Here is a 21,190-nt window from a genome sequence, read left to right as displayed (position 1 = left end):
TGACCAAGGAGGCTGGACATTAGCAGAGCCAATGGTGAGTCCTTTGGTGACATCCAATTGGGTGTCAGCTTTAACCAATGAACTTCACCTTAGTCCTGTGAACCTGGAAATTTCCAAGTTGCAACATGGCCTGAGTTACCCCAAGGAGTTAGACTGGGGTAAGAATGGGAATGGCTGGATACTTAAGGTTAAATGGGATTATCTGGGAAGGTGACAATAGGGAATCAGATATTGGCCTAGGTATCCCCGGTGTAGACAAAAGAGTTGACAATGACAGGAGATGTTCTTCTTCTTATCCCATCATCTTATGGGCAGGAAACATTGTTTAAGGTTCTGCTAAACAATCAGGACTAACAGTTGGGCTATTAATCCATTCATGAGGCAAATGGGTTGCTTGCAGGCCAAGGGTGACACAGGGTGTGTACGTGATCTTCCCACTAAGAAGGAATGAAGTCCAGCCTGGCAGGGTATGCTTAGATCAGGAAAGCAAGATGGATCCTGGTGTTAGCCTTTGGTTCATGGAGACGGCTGGAAACTGTTTGCTTGTACAGTTCATGGTGGCATGGCTTCCTTTACTGCAGTGGCCAAGACTGGACACACAAGGAGCAGAATGCTGCTGCAAAGCTGAGGCTTATAGTATCCACATAAGCCTTAGAAACAGTGGGCAAAGTCCACTTCTTAGAGCAGATGTGTGAGAGTCAAAACTCCAGGCACCCTGGCAACCATACTGGTGATCACGATGTCCATATGTATGAAAAGTAGGGGGCTTTTCCTCACAAGGTGACCATGGAAGGTGGATCCAGCACATTGACCAGTCCCAGGCAGGCCTGGAGGTTGAGGTCAAGGACTACAGCCCAGACGACCAACCAGCCGCTCCAACTCCACCGCCAACCGAGCAGGCCAAATGGGAGGCTCCGGCTCCCGCCCTCCAGGCTGAGCCGGTGGGCACTGAGGACTCCGCAACTGCAGCTGAAGCTCCCGCATTGCTGGCCCCTCCGTTAGCCACACCGGAAGCAACAACTGCACTTTCGCCCGCTCTGGTGGTCCACATGGGAACATCACAAGCCGCCCTACCTGAAGGACTATGTTTGTTGTGGCTTGCGAACTGCAGGGGAAAGATGCTGTGTATAGGACTAATGTTGTTATATTGTAAAGATGTTCCTGCCTGGCTCATTGAAGCCTTTAGGCCTGAGGGCACTCAGGAACAATGGGCAGTAGGTTCCAAATCCTCATTGCCCTGCTCCAATCACAGGCCCCCTGCCAGTTTGAATGATCCAATGGCATGCTTGCGCAGGAACCTGAATGTGTATATAGTTGGCCCCGTTTGCCCACTCCTAAGTATTTCAGTGCAGCCCTATACTATGCTGTACCTAATAAAAGAGCTATGATCACTGCCACCTGGCCTCTTCATTGCATTGAACCCACTATATCATACAAACCCTCCCCCGCAACAACCCTAATCTCCCTTAGATTCCAAAATAGGTCAAAATGCTAACTTGAAATGATTTAAGTGTCAGCTATGTTGACAGATGCTAAGCTCATGCCAGCAGTTGTAGTCTAGAATCAGTGGTGTCGAACTCATTTGTTATGAAGGCCGGCTCTGACATAAATGGGACTTTGTGGGGCTGGGCCATGCAATGCCGAGTAGTAGATATAAACTCTATAAAGGACACAGACAAACACAATTAAATATATTTTTTAACTTAAAATACAAACATGCTTAAAACTCTTGCAATATTTTGTTTAAAATGGAAAGGTGAGGGAATAGTGGGATATGGCAATGCAATTTTTAAAATAAAACATCCAGAAAAAGAACAAAAATCACAGCAGAAACTAAAAATATAAAATGGGTTTAGAAAAACATGAAATGGCTGGGCATTTCAAACTCCCCCCCCCCAAGTCTACTCAGATTGGCAGTGGCTCTCCATCCCCGCCTTTGGTTGTGGGTTCCGAGGTTAGAGTACTCACTAGACACCAGTTCTCAGGTCCATTTAGCAGTGACAAGGTGGCTCAAAGCATCAGCCCTTTATTTGCAATAAGCTTCAACTGGCCATAAACACTGAAAAAGTGAAACTGCTTTAGTTTTACTCTATTGAAACACATTGCAGCACAGATAAAGTTGCGAGGAAAACGTGGAATGAATTTTTCATTAAGGCCTCTGGACCCAGATAGACTATCTGTCTCATAGACTATCTGCCTGGGCTCAGAAGAACGTGCAAGCCCAGAAGAGCTTCCTGCTGCAGCCAGCAGAGACAAGGCAGAAGGAGCTGGGAACTTCAGCAGCCTCAGAGCTTCAAAGGATGATAACAAGAGGGGAGAAAAGAGCCGTGGGTGGGCTGGTTCTGTACCAAGGGCTGGACATTTGACACCCCTGGTTTAGATGGGCATATGGTTTCACTCAACAATATTAGGAAGTTATTTATATCCTGTTAGAAGTTATTATTTACTTTGTGGTTTTTCCGATCCATGTGATTGCTGGTTGCAGGCAATATCACTGTAGTGTAGGAGTCCCCAACCTTTCTGAGCCTGTGGGCACCTTTGGAATTCTGATACTGGATGGTGAGAGTAACCATAACATGACTGTCACAAAAGGCAAAGCCAACCATAAAATCTAAGAAAGAGGTCATGCATAATTCTAATAGTCACTTTTCAACATTTCAGAAAGAAGCTTTGTTTAATAGGATGCCTTTTAAATGAATGTATAGTTTAAAAATATTTTCTTGCTTACACTTAGCTTATCTTCAGTCATAGAGTGAAGATCCTTGTGGTGTGGTGGCAGCTGCTTCCAATGCAAGTTTTTAAAGATCTGCACAGCTGATCAGATCTCCAGTGGCCTATCAGAAGCCCTTCTGGGCAAAAGCCCCTTCTGGGTCCACCTATTTTTTAACAATATTAGTTGTGCATCAGTAAAGGTGACCCAGGTACTAGCCTATGTTTTAGCTGCCACCACAGCATTCTTATAACATCTGAAGCCATCATTAGATATGGGGCGTACTTCCATTTTCCAGAGCATCTTGGAAGTCTGCCAGTTTATTAAAATCCAAGATCAGAAATAAATTCTTCAGGAAACATCCCCTTTAGATACCCCCATTTAGATATCTCAAATATACCTTGCAAAATACATTGGTCCAATAAAATATGTTAAAATTATATTATTTTCTGTCTAACTGGACATGCCAAAGCACAAAATCTGGCAACTTCAGAAGTAATTTCATTATATCCATCACGAGCAGAAGATAAATATAAAACTGGTTCAGTCTACCAAGATAATCAGACATAATTGGATTAATATATATATTCTGAATGTTCTGGTAAAACCAATAATTGTGTCTACCATACCCAACTGGCATGAGCAGAGGTGTTTTGCACAGAAGGTACATGCATATCTTCCTTTTAAAAGGGCAGATAAAAGAATGTTATGTTGAGTCGGAGTGAAAGCTTTGTGATATTTGGGAAATTCCAGCATAAAGAAATAGTTAAGAAGAAGACTGCAGATTTATACCCTGCTCTTCTCTCTGAATCAGAGACTCAGGGGCTTAAAAAAAACCTGTAAAGGTAGTCCCCTGTGCAAGCACCAGTCATTTTCGACTCTGGGGTGACGTTGCTTTCACAATGTTTTCACGGCAGACTTTTTACGGGGTGGTGAGCGGCTTACAATCTCCTATATCTTCCCCCCACACACAACAGACACCCTGTGAGCTGGGTGGGGCTGAAAGGGCTCTCCCAGCAGTTGCCCTTTCAAGGACAACTCCTGTAGGGTTGCCAAGTCTAATCCAAGAAATATCTGGGGACTTTGGGGGTGGAGTCAGGAGACTCTGAGGGTGGAGCCAGGAGCAAGGTTTTGACAAGCATAACTGAACTCCAAAGGGAGTTCTGGCCATCACATTTAAAGGGACTGCACACCTTTTAAATGCCTTCCCTACATTGGAAATAATGAAGGAAAAGGGCACCTTCTTTGGGGGCTCATAGAATTGGACCCCCGATTCAATCTTTTTGAAACTTGGAGGGTATTTTGAGGAGAGACGCTGAAAATTTGATGCCTCTACCTCAAAAAACACCCCTCCCAGAGCCCCAGATACCCACAGATCAATTCTCTATTATACCCTATGGGAATCTGTCTCCATAGGGAATAAAGGAGTGCCCAGCAGACATTCTCCCCCCCCCCACTTTCTGATGACCCTGAAGCAGGGGGAGGGTCTCTAAACCAGGGGATTGTTAACCCTAAACTCCTGCGATAGCTATCCCAAGGCCATTCCAGCAGCTGCAAGTGGAGGAGTGGGAAATCAAACCCGGTTCTCCCAGATAAGAGTAATCACACTTAACCACTACACCAAACTGGAACAAAATTTTGGTTGCAGTTCCGTAGAACTGGAACAGAGTAGGCTCATGAGCTGTCTGTTCGTAGGGAGGTGTCTCATGATGACCTTTGTTTAATTATAGCTTTTGCTCCTTGATAGCCAAGGTGCCAAAGAGCTGCACAAGAAAAACCTAAGAATTGCAGTTTGTCTTCAATTGCTCTCACCCACACTGAACAAAAACTATCAAGGAAATTAATTGGGAGGAGGGGGATTTAGCTTTAACCAGAAACATATAGCTTTCAGCCAAGCCTGTGATTCTAGTGTTACCAAGTCTGCCTCCAATCTTAGCAAACTGTTGGAAACATCTTACTCTTTTCCACCTGTCATTCTTCCAAATCAGGATACTACCACTTTTGATTTCCAACATAAATCTGGGACTTGCATCAGTGGGAGGCAATATCTTCTAGCATTTATGCTCAAACAAGAGCATGAATGATATCCAGGAAAGAGTCAGAAAATCATCTCCCTCCCCCCACCATCCAGTCACAGCTGATTGATGATAACCCCATAAGGCTTTCAAGGGAAGAGACATTCAGGGGCAGTTTGCCATTGCCTCCCTCTGTGCTGGGATCCTGGACTTCCTTGGTGGTCGCTATCCAAATACTAACCAGGGCTGACTCTGTTTAGCTTCCAAATCTGACGAGATTAGGCTAGTCTGGGCTATTCAGGACAGAGTTTAGATTTATATAAACAGGAATCTTGTGGCACCTTAAAGACCAAGGAGTTTTTTTTTAATTCTAGAAACATAAATAGCAGGGTCAAAAGGCCATGATATGCAGGAAAAACAGGGTGAAATGTAATTATGTACAATTCAAATGTAATAAAAGTGCAGAGACCATTCAAAAAGGCAGTCATCGGTAATTTCCTTGGTAGTCAATGCCTGTAATGGTGGAGCAATGCCAGATCCTTGCTAAGCCATTGGAAGACTGTGTCAAACTTTTTGATGAATTTTAATTCAGCATTTTCACAAAAAGTCTCTCTTTAAAGTTATTTAACTGGAGAAGGCTGACAGATTTACAGACATCTCCCTGACCAAAACAGCTTCTTGCCTGACAGAAACCAGCAAAGTAGTCAGTCAAGATCCTTTTCCCAGTCCTTGGAATTTGTGCTTCTGCCTACAGAGATGAGGCAGGCAGTGAACAGAGACAGAGCTTTTCCATTGGTGGCACCTTCCTTTTGCAACATTCTCCCCCTTGAGACTTGCCTCATTACTGTCTGTTAGACATTAGGCTGAAACATTTCTTTTTTACCCAGGCTTTTAATTGAGAGATTCCATTATTGTAACTGAGTTTTTAAAATTTATTGGTTGTTCTTGTATGTTTTATGAATACAAATTTAGGCTGAAGAATGTTTAATTTACATTTTAAAAGACTATTTTTTGTTGCAGCAGACTTATATGGCTATTCCTCTGGAATCTAAGGCATGTCACCTGTTAAAATGATGTACTGTGAAAATATCTTCAGCATTCTTATTTACATAATGCCTAGTGTTCTTGAATTTATTTCCACTTTCAAAACTTGAGACCAAATTTAGCATTGTTAAAGCACAGTCTTGATATCTCATTCCCCCCTGCTTTTCCAGAATAGTGCAATGAGAAAGCAAGTTTAAGTGCTTTATCAGATTGGTGTGATTAATTTGGAAGTGTTTAATGTAATGGGATTGAAAGACTGATGTCTAAAGTGGTGGGATTTTTAATGACTTTTTAAAAAGTTTTGCTATGTACATTATCTGAAAATATAGTAATAGTTTTGCCAGTACTGAGTGATGAAGAAGAAATTTATACCCCACCCTCCACTCTGACTCTCAAAGTCTCAGAGTGGTTTATAATCTCCTTTACCTTCCTCCCCCGCAGCAGACACCCTGTGAGGTAAGTGGGGTTGAGAGAGCTCTCACAAGAAGCTGCCCTTTCAAGGGCATCTCTGCAAGAGCTATGGCTGACCCAAAGCCATTCCAGCAACTGCAAGTGGAGGAGTGGGGAATCCAGTTCTCCCAGATACGAGACCGCACACTTAACCACTACACCAAACTGGCTCTCAAACTGATACAATCATGGTCATTCAGATGCAGTGTTCAGTCATATATTTAATCTCATATCCCCCCCAAATCATCAATTGGATTTTTATTTTGTAAACAGCTACTTGAATTACTGGGAGGAAAGATAGTATGGTATGGCGTGATCTTAGGGTTGCCAGGTCTGTGTTGGAAAATACCTGGAGACTTTGGGAGAGAGCAGGGTTTGGGGAGGGAGGGGCCTCAGCATAGAGACCACCCTTCCAAACAGCCATTTTCTCCAGGGGAGCTGATCTCTGCCAGCTGGAGATCAGTTGTAAAAGTGGGAGATCTCCAAGCCTCACCTGGAGACTGGCAGCACTACCTGATCTTGTCAGATCTCTGAAGCTCAGTGGGGTCAGTACTTGGAAGGGAGACTATAAAAAAAAACTCTGCAGGGGAAGGCACTAGCAAACTACTTCTGCTTCTCACTTTCCTTGAAAGCCCTTGCTGGTGTCCCCATAAATTGCCTGCGACTTGATGGCACCTTACACACACGCTCATTTGAGTTACTTATCATTTGTATAAAAGACCAAAAAGGCTGCAACATGCATTTGCATCTTGGTAGCCCAAGTATCATCTTTGCTTTATCTGCTGCTTTGTAAAAAGAGGGTTGCACCACCTATACTGAAAGAGCACAAGTTAAATTAATTTTCGAAAACAAAAAAAATCTAAAGTAATCTTTTTAAAAACCAGATATTTGTGTAATCATATGAATAAGGATGGCAGGTACTCTTTTGGAATCAAACAGAGACTCAAACTTTCTATTCAATGGAGTACGCTCTTTGATTAAAGAAAGGAAATAATATAGGATGTAGATGCTATGTGTGTATATAAAGTGCTGTCAGCTCACAGCTGCTTTATTATGGTTCCATACCTTAGGTTTTTCAAGGCAAGAGACATTCAGAGGTGTTTTCCAGTTTCCTGCCTCTGCATAGCAACCTGGAATTCTTTGGTGTTTTCCCATGCAAATACTAACCAGGGCTGACCTATTAACTTCCAAGATCTGATGAGACTGGGCTAGCCTGTGCCATCCAAGTCAGGACATGTAAGAGCTACATGGACATGTTTATGTTATGTTATTATGTTATGTTTATTTGATTTATACCCCAACCTCCACGTTGAAGCAGGCTCAGGACAGCTCACAATGCATAATAGAACAATAAAAGCATTTAATTTAAATATTAGATTAAAACAATTTGGTGCTAATTTCCATACAGTTTAAGGATGGCATCCAGTGATTTTAAACATCCATTTAGATCTAATATCTGCGCAGTGGTCATCATTTCAGTTAAAAGCTAGCTGAAATATTATTGTCTTGTAGGCCTTGTGAAGCACTTTATCAGTGTTGCTCCAAGATTGGAAGAAATTGTCTTTTTGCTATGGAATTTCTTTAGGTTATGAAGACATTTTCCTCATGCTATTGTATCACACAGGTGATTAATCCATAGTACATGTTCCTGCCTTCCTTTGAAGTGTGTATTCACTTGAGGGCCAGCTAGACAGTGGCCTGATTCAGTATCATGTTAATCTGTAGCCACATTCCTCCCTACACAATTGCTTGGGGTTGTGGTGATAAGTCTTAGTGATCTGTTTGGAACTTCTGAGATGCTGGAAATATATATGTAGATTTTTGAGCTTTTCCAGAGTTGGGCTGTGTTTAATATTCTGATATTTTTTTAAAAAAAAGTTTAGTCCTTGAAGATGAAAAGATGGTAATGAAGCTGTTTTGCAGTCTCTGGTTGAAAATAAATAATAAATGTGTGTGCATGTGCTTAATTAGCTTAATACTTAAAGGTCAGGAAATCCAACGGTTCCTGTTAATCTGGGTGCTGAATGTCATCATTCAGGTTTAGCAAAGAAACATATAGACCACTCAGTGTTTCACTATATTTTATTAATTTAAAAATGTCACACACTAAAGCTACAACTATTTTATATACAAAATTAGTTTAATTTTTACTCAGCGTTATCAAAATTACAAAAATTACTACATTTGTAGAGACTTTAAAAAAGACCACATTGGAATGCATAAATATAAATTTGAGTATAAATACAATAACAAAATAAACAGATATATGTGTTTAATAAATTACATAAATATAGCATTGACAATGAAGTGCTGAGTCAAGAAAATAATTTTTTTTTTTAGTTTTCTGTACATAACAATAGTACTTTATACAAGAATCTTTGGGAAAATGTAGTATCTCAAGATTAGGGTTATCAACTGCCTAGTGAGAAAAAAGGCTCTTTCAAAGAGGCTTATTTGAATGCTATTATCTAGGTGATATTATTTACCTTCATGCCATAAAAGCTTCAGTTGCCCATTTCCACCCGTTAAGCCTCTATTAAAGGAATAGTTCCCCCCCCCCCTCCAGGCCAGTTGGCAAACTCTATGGAAGATGACTCTTCTAACTTTTCCTTCAGCTAGTTTAAAGGTGTTTATATACAAAGTTAAAAAAAATGTTACTTACTGCATTGTATTATCCAATGGTATGCAAATCCACAATGATTTAAAACAGTGCCAGCAACTGACTTTCCCAAGGCAAGGATTCAGGCAGTTTGCCATATTCCTCAACTGGTCATATTCATAGTGTTAACACCAGTGGCCTTGATCAAAAGTCTTGCCAAAGCATAACCGTAACTTCTTCATAATATATATTTTTAAATCACTACTTATGTAGAAAGATTGTACAAAACAAAACAAATAAGGTGGATTTCGTTTGATCAAATTAGGTTTCTAAAGGAATATGCAAGTTTTAAGTTATATAAAATTCTTTATCAGCCACAAAAGACATCTTGTTTTTCTTCCTCTACATAGCACAATAAAAGATAACTGGTTACATGTTCATCTGTATTTGGTAATTCCAGATGGACAGCAGCCAATACTCTTCCAGAAATTTAGGGCTTCAGATATTTGCATCTGTAACAGTACAATTCTAACAACATTTTTTGGGAATCATCCTCACTGAATAGACCTGAGTAGGATTCTGAGTAGAGCTGCTTAGGAAAGCACTGTCAATATGGCTTTTTTCAGTATAAGAAATTAAAAGTTACTTTCTGTTTTATACAATGAAGAACCTAGTGAAAATTAAAAAAACTGGTTACTCTTTTAGCACCAGATAGGGTTGTTAGGTCTGTGTTTGAAAATACTTGGGAGACTTTGGGATTGGATCCAGGAGAGGGTGGGGTTTGGGGAGGGGAGGGGGAGGAGCCTCAGCATGGTACATGCCATAGAGTCCACCCTTCCAAGCAGCCATTTTATCCAGGGAAGCTGATCTTTGCCAGGTGGAGATCAATTGTAAAAGCAGGAGATCTCCAGGCCCCACTTGGGAGGCTGGCAACCCTAGCACCAGATATTAGATCACTGAAAAAATAAGTTTATCTCATTCACTAGGACCAAATGGCCAATTTTATCTCTATATCAGATAACCTCGGGGTAGAAATTGCCTATCCATGGTTAATATTCCTCAAATACTTGCAGAGATTTATGGGAATAAATGAATAAATCATTTCTGTGGCTTGTGTGTGTTTCCTTAGTTGGTTGTGCTAGTTTTGTTTCTTATGCATCGATGAATTGAATCACATTAAAGAAAATAAGTTATTCCTCGCTTGGTGCTATTGTCATCAGGACGCAAGAGGTGAATTATAAAACAATGAAGTAGTAAAGTAAAATATTCATCATCTTATCCTTTCAGACATCTCCAAGGCAGAAGAAATGCCTGCACAATATGCATATTTGTCATTCCTGAATTAAACAACTTTTCTTAGGAGAAGGTTTTTAAAATACCATTCTAGGGTTGGTGGGGGTTTCGTGTTTTTTTTTTTTTTTTGTAGAATTGTTAGGAAGTATTTGTGAACGTAGCTTTTGTGCTGTTAGTAATTTACAGTAATTGTTCATTTGATGCACAAGGGCAGTACTACGGCTAAAGACATTCCTGTATTTCAGATATTACTGCCAGATTCACTACCATAGACGTTGGTTTTGTTGTTGTGTGTGTGAGAGAAAGCAAAACTAAAGCAAAAGAGCCCTGGTTATTTACCAAAGCTAGGACTTTGCACTGATGATACATCTGAAGTGATGCCAAAGGGGTCCGTGCTATCAGTTTCAACAGGCAAATTGAAAATACCAGATTCTTGAGGTGGTCTAACATCACCATATTCTCCAAAATCTGTAGACTCTACTGGGATAGTGTTGATCATAGGCAAGAAATGAGACAGTGGAAGAAAATCTTTCCCTTTAAATTGTTGTCTTTGTTTGGCACTACTTAAGGAGACTGAAACACCATATTTTTTTGACTTGTAGACATTGTAGCCATCTGGACGAATCTCCTCTTCAAAAGAACAATCCTCTGTAGAATATATGAGCTGAAGACAAAGAAATGCTAGTTAATATATGTATGTAAGCAGGGAACCTTCAAGAACTTGTTGGGGTCACTTCATTTCCTTCTGTATTCCCTTCCCCGCACTACTTCCTCTTTCTTTCCTCCATATCCTTTCCCATTTCTTTCACACTCATCAAACAACTTTTATTTGCCCCACCCCTGTCTTCAGCTTTTAAATTATATATTTACTCCATTTATACCTCCCCAGTGGGGACCCAAAGCAGCTTACATTATTCTCTTCTCTTCCAGTTCACCCTCACTACAACCCCATGAGGTAGATTAGGCAGAGAGAGTGACTGGCCCAAGGTCTCCCAGCAAGCTTCTATGGCAGAGTTGGGATTTGAGCCTGGGTCTCCCAAATCTTGGTCTGAGCACTCTAACCATCGCACCACACTGGCTCTCTGCTTTTCTTCTTTCTCTTTCCTTGGTAACCTCTTCTTGGGAAAAGTCTGACCAAGTTGCAAAAGTATAGTAGCAAGTCACTCAGGTGAGCTGTGTAGTGACCACTCCCAGGGCCAGCAAAATTGTACAGGTTGTGTGGAGGCTGCCACTGGGCCTGGTGCATTGTGTGGCATAAGAGTGCAGCCACTGCCACATGGGTCACTTGTGCAAATTATATGGTAGCAAGTTACACAGCAATTACCACTGGACATAACTCTGATTATTCTTCCCTTCAGGGCAGGAGGGAAGGGAGCACAATGCACAGCAGCCAAGAAGGTCAGAGCGCCTGCTCCGGCTGCAACGCCACTGAGGATGTTCTCCGCAGCCAAGAACGAAACGTCTGGAAGAAAAACTTTCTCCAGTAGAACACAGCACTTGAGCCCGAAAGATTCTACAAACCCTAATGATGTTACCAGTTGTGAAAACCTGAAATCTTAGATATATTAACTTTGCAAAAATTTAAATCTTTATATGGTGTATGATAAAATATTATTAATCCAAACGGCTTGTATTTAAACCTTGTATTCACAATGAGGCTACGTTGATAAAGTCAATTACAGTAAAAGGAAACATTCATTATTCAAATATGGACAATAAAATATTATAAAGAAATATATTAATGGACATTATTCTGTTTTAATATACCTTGCAGTAAGCTTGTTTAGTTTCTACGTAGATCAACATGTTTACTAATTGGTTAAAACCTATATTATTTTTCTATCCAGCTCAATTTATCCATTTGCTGTGATTCAGAATTGCCGTTGTAGTCATAAACTGATGTCTATAGCCAGTAATGCTTTAGAAGTGGGCTCAAAAACAGTATCCATTCAACAGAACAAACCTTGAGTCCAGTGGCACCTTTACGACCACAGTTTTTAAATTCAAGGTCTAAGCTTTTGCAGCCATACAAGAAGAGAGATCCTGATAATCAGTAGTTTGTGTGACAACAGTGTTGGTGTTTTTCCTATTTGCAATGAAGCTGTGCTTCACCATAAGGATCAGGTTTATAATTTAGGGGTGCGGATACGTTTTTCTATGTGCACAGATGCCAAAATGGTGCCAAAGCCAGAAACATCAGCTTACATTGCTGTGCTTCAAAAAAACAATAACTGGGTTGTTGATAACTGAAGATATAATGGCCAGGTTTCTCTGCTGTGGATGCTTCTACTTTTAGAAGTTAGGTGAGTGGCTCCCGGGGCAGTGTTGGCATACAGAATGGGGAATGGCATCCCCAGTTGCATTCAGGTGGCTGACCATTGGTCTGAAGCAACAGAACAAACTTTGAGTCCACTTTCACCTTAAGACCAACAAAGTATAATTCTGGGTAAACATTGATGTACACACACATTTCTTCAGATCTGGACATTTCTACAAGGAATCAGCCTGCTTGGCAAGATTTCTACAAGAAAAGACAAGCCATCTACAGCTCTCAAATGGAGTTGCTGAAGCAACAAAACCCCCCAAAAGACTCTCTAACCTGCAGACTGCTAATCTTAAGAACAAGAACTCCACGAACAATATAGTCAGCCTTTCATAGCACAGACTTAGCCCAGCAGAGGAATCAGTTATTTCATGTGGACTTTCATTCTGCCTCATCAAATCCACACAGATTATTCAGTTTTGTGGGGATCTGGAAGCTGTTATCCAGTGTCTATGCTTGAAGGAGTACTTTCAACAAGAAACAGAACAAGAAAGAACAGGCAGCATCTTCACAACATACCATCACACGATCTACTAGAGAACAGCTACTATCCCTCCAACCCACCAATGAACCAGATACTTACCACCGCGTACCATCAAAATCACTACATAAAGAGACCACACATGGACCCCTCTTGCAATACCACAGTGGATATTTACACTGAATGCATTCATTGTAGAGTCCAAACCAATGTCATCAACAAACATATAATGTACAACAGAATCTCAACCATGCTGAAACGAAGACCATAGACAGTCTCAGGAACAGTTCAGATACTATAATTAATGAGACAAACAAAGGTGGAACTGTTGGCATCAGGAGTAGATGTGACTACATCCACGAGGCTCAAAGACAACTCTCAAATACCACTTTTTACAGACAACTGGACTCAGATCCCTGAGCCTGCCTTGGCGGGGCATAAATAAAAACTTATTTTTATTATTATTATTATTATCTAAATAAAGGAGTTACCCCTGCAATACTTTCAGACACACCACAGGAACCTCAACCAGGTACTTTTAATCTTCTACCCAAAATACACAAACCTGGCAACCTAGGATGCCCCATTGTCTCAAGCATAAGCACTAACACAGTGGGGGTATTTGGATACATGGACTCTGTTCTAAGATCCTGTGAAATCAACGCTCCTAGTCAGGGCTTTTTTGAGCAAGAATGCACAGGAACTCAGTTCCAGCTGGTTTGGCATCAGTGAGTGTAGCCTAATATGCAGATGAGTTCCTGCTGGGCTTTTCCTACAAAAAAAAGCCCTGGTCCTAGTTATGTGCATGACACCACAGACTTTCTGAGGAAAATACTATCTTTGAACAGCCTTCCAGATAATACTATTGTAATGTACTGAGTGACGAGACGTGTTCAAGGCAACATGCTTTATTAGCGAGTACATCACAACGCAAGGCAACGTGGGCCGGGTCCCGATTATATACATACCCCGGAACAACCCTCAGTCTGGCCATGTCCAATCCTGGCCAGTTAAACTTCCCGCCACAGATCTTGATTGGCGGAGCGTATTTGGGGAGCTACATCCGGGGACCAGTGGACTTCCACTGGTCACCTCCGTAGCGTCCGCTGTGTTGTAATTTCAGGACTGAAATACAAGACACAACAACTATTTTAGCCACTATGTATGTGGAATCTCTGTGTACCAACATCCCTCACAAAGATGGATTAGAAGCCATGAGGAATATGATTTCTGACAACACCCCAGCTGGCTTTGCTACCAAACTGCACCATTTTGTTCTCACCACTCTAAATTTGGTGACAGCTTGTACCTTAAGATCAATGGTACATCCATGGGCACCTGCATAACCCCAGAGTGTGCTAATATCATTATGGGTAACTTGGAGCACACTTGTTAAACTTCAGCCTGCTCACACATCTCTTATACCTGAAATACATTGATGACATATGGCAGGGTTTCCGAAACTTTTCTTTCCTGTGGCCTGGTTATTTTTACACTTCAGCTTCATGGGGGTGGAGCCAAGAGACTTTGGGTGTGGAACCAGAAGACCGGAATAATGTCATTTCCTGCGGTGTCAAGGGCCAAGTGATGTCATTTCCAAGGCACACTGAACAAAACCACCTTTTCCTGTGATGTCACTTCCAGGGCACTGCCGCAAACCTGCCTCTTCTTCGGAAGTAACTTCATTTTCAGAAAAATCTCTCTGAAACTCATGCTGAGCCAAAATGGAAAGTGGGCAGTCCTCTCTTTCCACTCCCACATCTGCATGCACCTATCTGTTTGTGTGTTCTTCTCCAGCTTGCAAGCACTCCTAATGCCCATATTCAATTGCCTGCACCACCTACACACCCCTTCCTCAACAGCACTGGCCAGTGTATGCAGTTGGGAGTGCTGTTGCCATTACCATCAGGAATAACAGCACTGTGTATCACCACACTGGGCCCTGGCATCTACTCTACCTCAAAATATGCTGAAACATTTAGTAGGCCCTTCCTTCAGCTGGTACTACTGGAACCCTGACTCAAGCTATAACCAAGCTTGCTTGGTTTCAAGAAAATCTTTCGACAGATATTTTTCATACTTTTCTTTGGCTGAAACACTGGGAAATTGCTGTGAAAGGTAGCAGAGAATTGTACTGCAATTAATGAATTAATTTCAAGTTATATGAAGTTCATACAAACTTTTCTGTAGTTATCCCAAAAAGAATATTTATGAGGGGCCTGCAGCTTTTTACTGACTGTTTCCCATGCCTTTAAAAGCAACCTGTTTTGCAGATATTTAGCCAGTGAACTTCTTTCATACTTTTTAATATCTACAGGAGGAGTTTAATTTTGGTGTCAGGCAGCTGTTAAAAGCAGGACCAGTAAAATGGTGCCAAGTTCATAGTGCCATCACTTCCACTGCTGTTGAGATATACTGCAGTAATCTCCAATAATCTCTTTCTGCCCCACACCTCTCACTCTCACTCACACAGAAATCTCATAGAAAGGCCAGCTGGCTACAACTGGGGGTGCCAGCCTTTCATTGGCAGAGCTCCTATGTCTGCAACAACAGTATGATGAACAGAAAAGTTTCATCCAGTAAAAATGGAAGAAAAGAAAGGGAAAGAATGAAATGGAAAGAGAGGAATAGAAGACATGGAAAGAAAGAACATAAGAGGAACTATGTTGGATCAGACCAGTGGAACTATCCAGTCCAAAATTCTCTCATACAATGCCTAAAAGCACCAGAATGTCCACCAGTGGGGCCAGGGCACTAGAAGCCCTCTCACTGTTGCTTCCCCCCTCCTAGCACCAAGAATATAGACAGAGCAGCACTTGCAGGGAAAGAAAGAAAGAAGGGGGGTAGGATAGGGGGAAAAAAGCCTCTCTCACCATCAGATGACCCCAGCCAGCAACAATTCTGCCCAGGGGTCGTTTGGTAAAAAAAACATAGCTACTGGAATGCCACTCCCTGCCCCTGCCGGCTGAAACACACACACACACACACACTTCTTTGCCGCCCAGGCCTCCCAACGAAATCTCCCCAAAAGAGCATACTGCAAGGCACATGAAAGCTCATACCTTGAAGAATACTTTGTGGGTCTAAAGTGCCAGTGGACTCCCAACTTTTCTCTTAAACAGTGGCATGGGGGGGGGGAGAAGGAAGGAGAGGCACCCAGCTCCTCTCTGCACAACACAGAGACGGGGGAAGGAAGGAAGCCAAACAGAGCTCAGGCTTTGCAGCCAGTGTCAGTCTTCAAGGCTAGCTTTTTTCTGCACAACAGAGAGATGGGGGAAGGAAGGAAGCAGAGCAGAGGTCATGCTTTGCTGGGGGCAGGGCTAGCTTTGCTGGGGGCGGGGCTAGCTTTGGCTTTTCTTGTGGCCTGGTACCAGGTCACGACCCTGCAAATGGGAAACAATGACATATGGTAAAGAATTGTCTGGACACATCGTAAAGAAGCCCTGGGCATATTCCACCAGGCATTCAGTGTTTTTCATCCCACCATCAACCTGACAATGAACCAATCTATGCAAGAAATACATTTTCTGGACATTAATGTAAAAACACACAATGGGCGCATACCAGAAACCTACTGTCTCACAAACCTATCTATATGCCTCCAGCTACCATCCTAAACATACAAAACAATCCACTGCACACAGTCAGACTCTACGCTACAGCTGCATCTGCTCCAATCCTACAGACAGGGATTCTCACCAGAGGGATCTACAACAAACCTTTTTGGAACTAAAGTATCCACCTGATGAAGTCAGTAAACAGATTAACAAAGCCAGAGTGGTACCCAGAGAAAACCTGTTGCAAGACAGACTTGAAAGAGACAATAACAGAACACCACTAGTGGTCACATAGTTCAAAAGAGTTCAATGCATCATTAGCAATTTGCAACCTGTACTGAATGACAGTTCTCTTCCACAGGTACTGGGAGGCAAACCTTTTCTTGTACACAGACAGCTTCCCAATCTTTAACAGCTCCTCACCCACCACAATAATACAAGATCTAATTTGAACATAGACACTGGCATCAAAGCTTGCAATAAACCTAGATGCCAACTTTTCTGCCACATACACCCAGTTAACATAATCATTGGACCTAACAACATCTCAGGCTCATCACATGCTAACACTGTATATGCCGTGAAATGACCTTCAGTTCTCTACATAGGGCAAACATGTCAAACCCTAAGCCAAAGGAAAAATGAACTCAAATCTGACATTAAGAATCACAAAATTGAGAAACCTGTAGAAGAACATTTCAACCTCCTAGAGCACTCAGTGGGGGACCTCAAAGTAGCTTTTTTATTGCAAAAGGATTTCAGAAACAGACTGGAACAGGAGATTGCTGATGTTTACAAGTTGTTACAGCACTCAGGACAATGGAAGCCCCAGGGTTTAATGGAGATTTTGGGTTCTTAATTTTCACTTATACCCAGAATTAAACTTTGTTGGTCTTACAGGTGCCACTGGACTTAAACATAGTTCTCAAATCTGTTAACTCTTTTATTACATGTATGCTAAATTGCAGCTATCCACAAGTTTTACCAACTGTTTTAATCCAACCTTAGCTATATTTATTGCTTAATTACTTATCCATCTTAACTCTATTTAGCCCTTCCTGGCAACTAACCCCATCCCACCTCTCTCTACCCATATGTAATGCTTGAGGAAATCTGTTTTAATGTACCTGAAGAAGTGTGCACATACTAAGTCACTAAGTTCTCGCTTATACCCAGAATTAAATCCACAAGTCTTACCAACTGCTTTAATCCAATCTTAGCTATAAATTCCTCAATTACTTATATATCTTAATTAGCCCTTCCTGGCAACTAACCCCTCCCCACCTATATGTAAGGACGTCTGTTTCAATGTATCTGAAGAAATTTGCATGCATATGAAAGCTTATCTGCAAAATTAAACTTTGTCCTTTAAAGCTTTCACTGGACTCAAACTTCATCCCCAGTTACAGTCACTTAGTGCATATGCTCTCTGTTTATTTTGATGCCAGGTTAAAACCGGTTTTATTTGAAAGATGCACCAGGGCATTGGCTGTAATTGGCTAGAAAACATTTTGAGACTGCAGTAAGATATGTCTCAGTGAAGGCTATAGATTACAAAAGGTACAACCACCCACTTTCTTTGACTCTGGCAATGTCATCTAAAGCTGCTTCCCTCCCCCTCAGACAAAGCATTTGAAAATGATCATGTGAGTGTACATGCTAATTAACAAAGACTGTCAGTTCAGGTTGTTCTGGGCCCTTTTTGTCACTGCTGTTTTTCCTTACAGCTGCTGTTATTTCTGGTTTGGTCATTAGAGGTGACTGAACTCTTGGTCACTAAAGAAGTATTGCTGATTTCACCTACAACTTAAGTTGATAAGCAAAATAGTGTTCCTGCATGAACTCTTACTTGTCCAGCACCTAAGACATACATTTCCTGTATACATGAATCATAGTAGACTTTCACAAACATTGCCAGCAAGCAGAATAAACTAGAAGGTGTCCCTAATTCTGTTGACCATGTGGGCATTTTTTGAATTCTGAGCAAGTGTAGTGAGCACCAGAGCATAATGGCTGCCATGCCATGGGAGATGGGACCAGTCATAAAATGACTGCCATGGAGAGGGAGAATCACAAATGTTTGAAGGTTCTGAGCCAAGCATCCGTGATAGGGGCACAATTTCTGAATCCATGCATGTGTAGATGCCTCCTGTGCAATACTCCCTCTAAGCTGTAGAGCCTCATGAGGAAAAAGTTTACTTTGTGAGCTACTGGCATTAAATTTATAAACTACTGCATAAATTAGTTTGTTCTGGGGCTATTTTGTTCACAGACCTAATTATTCCCTGACTTAAATTCATTTTATTACCTAAGTTCATTTTTCTTGGAGATCGAGCATGCATTCTCTTTGCTCAAATGTGAGCATCAACCAAAGTAGCATCATCACTTTTTTCATAATTTAATTGGGTGAGTTGTTTTTCTGCAGGGAGGGGAGAGGGCTGCTGTCTTCCATCAGTGAGATGCTAACACAAAATTGATTTTTTTAGAGAAAGACTTTCCCCCGAACACGTTTGTGATCGTGCTTAGACTGCTCTGTTGTATGCGAATAAGAGAAATTGGCGGGCAGCTATTGTTTTGTCTGGCTTGGGCTGGCTGGAACAGTTAGGCGAATGCATGAAAGACATTTCCTGGGGACTACTGGCCTGCCGGCGGTGAGTACCAGATTCGGCCCCCAAGCCGTAACTTACAAGCCCGTGCAGCCTCCCTTCCTCTTCCATGCAAAGGTAGCGAGAGCTGTGCACACCCTTGATCGCCACCGTGCGAACCGACACGGCTCTGATCTCTAGCAAACCTGTGCAGCGAAACAAAACACAACGTTAAACACTACCTGGGCGGGGACAAGGAAAAGATCGCCCTAAGGGAAGCATCACACGGGCACACGCATCATGTCAAGACCGTAAAGGTGAGGTCCCGATGGATGTCCGAACGTCACACACTTAACCAAATATGTCAGCCGCACACACACAAATCACAAAAAACCGCGACCTTGGGAAACCAGACGAGGGAGGCTGCCTCCGGTTCCAAGAGGAGCTCTGCCACGATGGTACTTACTGTGCAGACTTTGGGTGCCGGTGCCGTCCACTCGGCCATCGCCGTTAATCCGCAGGAAAAACCTGAAGTTCCCGTGCCTGCCGGCGGTGTAGAGATGCCTTAATCTTACAGGCTCCCCCCAGCCGTAGTTGACATGTGGTCCAGCATCTGTGAGAGGCAAAGATCTGGCGACCACGGCAAAGCAAAATCCCATCAGAGCCAGAGGCTTCTGCCACATCTCGGCCAGTTGCGAGAGGACTCCCTTCCAGGCAAACACAGCAATGCAGACAGAGAAGCGAAGGTTCCCACGGGGGGAGAGAGAGAGGGAGAGAGAGAGAGAAGGGTGTGTGTGTGTGTGTGGAGCTTGGTGTTTTGGAGCTAATTCCTCAGGAAGGGTGGTAGGAAATGCAAAGGTAATCAGCTGCTTTATATAGGTCTCTCTTATCAGTCCGATCGATAAAACTAATTCCAATACAGACACCGCTCCTTAGCAGGGACCTGGGCCAATACCCGCCCAGTTGTATTGATCAGGATTACATCATTACCCACGGGACATCCTTCAGGCTTGGCTCTCCAGCAAGCTTTGTCGAGGCGAGGCTTTTCTTTTAAAAGTTGGAATAGCAATGCTTATCTTCAGTGCGTTGCTAGAAACACTGCCAGCATGGTAGCAACCTAGAGAGTCTTGGACCGGACTTTGAAAATAAGGTGTGGAAGGAACCAAGAATAGCGAGATTCACTTTTGTAGCCTCACATGGTCTCCCCCCGCCCCCTCCCCGCACATCCTCCGTTTACTTCTCGAGGTGTAAATAACAGGAAAGAGCTGCGTGTGTGTTTAAACAAATGGATAAATCGAATTAAACCTAGGTGAAAGCGAGAAAGCAAATTACAAGTCGGATTTCCAATTCTTCTGGGAAAATAACTTTTACCCCATTTTCTTTACCTTTCCAAAAATAACCTGGCAGATCCCTCTCCTCTACACACGCACAATCAGGCTTTGGGAAAAGCTTGTTAGATTGTATGTGCTTATACACCTCCACACTCTGACTGCCCTACACAGACCACCGTGTTCATTACCATCTTTCTAAATCATGTGAGCAGCGCACACTCATTACAGCCAACAAGAGACTTGAGCATTTCAATTTAATGCTGAATGATCTGGGAAATCACCCATTTTGTAATATCAATTGCCTTTGTTCTACAAGATGCCCAAACACATCGGCTGATGCAACACCTCTCAAGAAAGAATGGAAGAAGGAGATTGTAAAACAGGTAACTTCTGCAGCTTGCCTGCAAAAGGTAGTTTTCTGGTAGGCCCATCAAGGATTCTATTAAGCACATGGAAGAAATTCCAGTTATTACTTAACTGGCATTCTTATCCATATCTACATAATGTAGATTCATATATGTGATCATATTTAGATCTATATACACATATATGAAAGCCATGTGGTCACAATGTTGTTAGGATGTGTGTGTGATACTGGTTAAGTACAAAAACACAATCATGTACATGTACAAATAAATGTGACACACTAAACATCTGGGAGACACTCAAGGCGAATAAGGAGAGCTGTTTACTACTAAATTAACACTCCAAAGTTCCTCCTCTTCTTCTTTCTTTATTTGTGGACCAATATAATTAACCTATACATCCTGAGGACTTCAAATCCAACTCCTTTGTTGTGAGG

At 42.0% G+C, this 21,190-nt stretch overlaps 1 protein-coding gene across 1 annotated transcript; it reads right to left on the bottom strand.

Annotated features, from left to right (window-relative positions):
* Positions 1–8,474: 8,474 nt before the first annotated feature.
* FGF19 (fibroblast growth factor 19) lies at positions 8,475–19,898 on the bottom strand. Its single transcript, XM_060262062.1, has 3 exons — positions 19,524–19,898; positions 19,160–19,263; positions 8,475–10,775 (listed from the first exon to the last, which is right to left on the bottom strand). The coding sequence occupies exons 1-3, from the start codon at positions 19,738–19,740 to the stop codon at positions 10,443–10,445; spliced, it is 654 nt and encodes a 217-aa protein (XP_060118045.1). The 5' UTR covers positions 19,741–19,898; the 3' UTR covers positions 8,475–10,442.
* Positions 19,899–21,190: the final 1,292 nt, after the last annotated feature.

This window comes from Heteronotia binoei, chromosome 21 (genome assembly GCF_032191835.1).
Source record: "Heteronotia binoei isolate CCM8104 ecotype False Entrance Well chromosome 21, APGP_CSIRO_Hbin_v1, whole genome shotgun sequence".
Lineage (NCBI taxonomy): Eukaryota > Metazoa > Chordata > Lepidosauria > Squamata > Gekkonidae > Heteronotia > Heteronotia binoei.
The sequence above is the reverse complement of the archived record's forward strand: the minus strand, read 5'-3'. Positions and strand labels throughout refer to the sequence as shown.

What these genes read in the sequence shown, in the direction of transcription:
- FGF19 (XM_060262062.1), bottom strand. Translation starts at nt 19,740, where the DNA reads ATGTGGCAGAAGCCTCTGGCTCTGATGGGATTTTGCTTTGCCGTGGTC. An exon ending in CGGCACCCAAAGTCTGCACA is followed by an intron (nt 19,264 to 19,523) that starts GTAAGTACCATC and finishes TTCGCTGCACAG; the next exon opens with GTTTGCTAGAGATCAGAGCC. An exon ending in AAGGGAGGCTGCACGGGCTT is followed by an intron (nt 10,776 to 19,159) that starts GTAAGTTACGGC and finishes CTTTGTCTTCAG; the next exon opens with CTCATATATTCTACAGAGGA.